The sequence below is a fragment of the Dipodomys ordii genome, unplaced genomic scaffold (genome assembly GCF_000151885.1).
Source record: "Dipodomys ordii isolate 6190 unplaced genomic scaffold, Dord_2.0 Scaffold71, whole genome shotgun sequence".
Classification (NCBI taxonomy): Eukaryota; Metazoa; Chordata; class Mammalia; order Rodentia; family Heteromyidae; genus Dipodomys; species Dipodomys ordii.
The window spans coordinates 2,500,463-2,502,532 of NW_012267287.1; the positions used below are offsets into that span (position 1 = coordinate 2,500,463).

Genomic DNA, 2,070 nt, shown 5'->3' on the forward strand with positions numbered 1-2,070 from the left:
TCTCCCACCCCATGGCCCCCGAGCCCCCGTGGCCCCGTCTCCCACCCCATGGCCCCCGAGCCCCCGTGGCCCCGTCTCCCACCCCATGGCCCCCGAGCCCCCGTGGCCTTGCTTACCCCGGAGCAGCATCAGGGGATCAAAGCAGCCGTCCTCCTCCGGGGCGAAGTAGCGGGCACAGTCCAGGAAGTAGGGCCAGGCCATGTCGATGGCGTCGAAGGCCGGCCGGCAGGCCTCCCGCAGCCCCTCGCAGACGCGCCGGCAGGGTCTGCGCACGCGGCCGCCCTCACACCTGGGGGCCAGCACGGCGCAGCCCAGCAGCCGCAGGTCCGGGTTGCACTGTCCCTCCAGCAGGTGGTGCAGGACGCCCAGCAGGATGTACTCAAAGCTGAACTCCACCGCCTCCCGCGACCGGTGCTCCAGGGGCGTGGGGAAGGCCGTGCGGTTGTAGGCCGCGTCGGCGCACGTCCTGAGCTGCAGGTCCACGCAGGTGGCTGGGGGACAGGGTGAGCGGGTCACGCGGAGAGCCGGGACCTGGCGGCCCCCAACCCAGGGGTGGTAGATCTGCCAAATGGGGACGGTGGGGAGCCGGCCCTGGTGAGGGGTGGCCGGCAGACCGGCAGACACTGGAACAAGCCCCGAGGAAGACAGCCGCGAAGCAGAGTCTCCAAGAACCTGCTCACAGCCGCGGGCGGAGGACCGGGCTAGGCCCTCTCGGACCCACGAGTTTGGGCTCAGAGCCTCGATGAGAAGCCGGGTCAGCAGCCTGGCCCCGCTGCGCACCCCCAGGACAGCGAAAGCCCGGGCAGAAGGAAGCAGAGGCTCCTGACCCTGGGCAGTTGTGTTGTTTTGTTTTTGCTTTGGAGCCAGTGCTGGGCTTGCTTGAACTCAGGGCCTAGGCACTGTCCCTGAGCTTTTTGGCTGAAAGCTAATACTCCAGCACCTGAGACACAACTCCACTTCCAGTTTTGTGGTGGTTCATTGGAGAGAAGGGTGTCATGATCATGCAGGCTTTGAACCGCGATCCTCAGACCTCAGCCCCTGGAGTGGCTAGGATTACGGGCGTGAGCCACCAGTGCCCAGGCTCTTGGATGTTTTTGTGTCTCTCGTGGTTATTTTTGCAGCACCAGTGCACATGGGCTTCAGCCGCTTTACCTCTCAGGCCTCGGCCCGGGCACGGCCCGCACAGGAGCTCAGGCCACACCCTCACATCGCCCACTCCTCCCACCCGTCAACCACACCACATGTGTCAGAGTTTGCCACTTTCCTTGTCAAAGCTTAGAATGTCAGGGCTGTTCACGCTCAGCCTTCCCTGATCAAAACACTTTACCAGCAGGGCGCCAGCAGCAGATCATGACTACAATCCTTGTTACTTAGGAGGCTGAGATCTAAGGGTCTCAGTTCAAAGCCAGCCAGGGCAGGAAAGTCCAGAAAAGTCTAAAGACTCTTATCTTCAATTAACTAGCAGTGAAGGCGTGACTCAAGTGGTAGAGCACCAGCCTTCAGCAAAAAGCCAAGTGAGAGCTACAGGCCCTGAGTTTAAGCCCCACTACTGGGGTACATGTGTGTGTGTGTGTGTATGACACACAGATATATACACAGACATACACGCATGCATACACATATGAATTCATGCACACACATACACAAATGCACACACACACACAGTCTACTGGTCTACAGCACTGACCTTTGTATGGGGAAAGTTTTTCCTGATGGTTGCATCTCAGCCCTCCACGTAAACATATCACTGCTCAAATCTGACAGCCAGCGTGTTTGCCTCTGGAGAGCCAGCCTTGCCCTCAGCATGGGCCAGGGCACTTTGGATAGGTACATTTCAAAACCACTCAATGAACCAAATGCCAGGATTACACCTGTAATCTATTTAGGAGGCTGAGATACCGAGTCTGATCATGCTAGACTCCATCCCAGAATAACCAGCAGCAAGGCCAGCTGGGTGTGCGGCTCAAATGGTGGGCAGCATGTTACACAAACACAAGGCCCTGAGTTCAAACCCTGATATGGGGGGCAGCACCCCAAGAAAGAACCTGAGTTCAAACCCTGATATGGGGG

The 2,070-nt window shown here is 59.2% G+C and overlaps 1 protein-coding gene across 1 annotated transcript in view; it reads right to left on the minus strand.

Moving 5' to 3' along the window:
* The window catches only part of Cpz (carboxypeptidase Z), a 14,160-nt gene extending 13,674 nt beyond the window's left edge, over positions 1–486 (minus strand). Inside the window, exon 1 of the mRNA XM_013023887.1 lies at positions 117–486. Coding sequence (XP_012879341.1) covers positions 117–201 — 85 coding nt within the window. The 5' untranslated portion in view covers positions 202–486. The remainder of the gene's footprint in view (positions 1–116) is intronic.
* Positions 487–2,070: the final 1,584 nt, after the last annotated feature.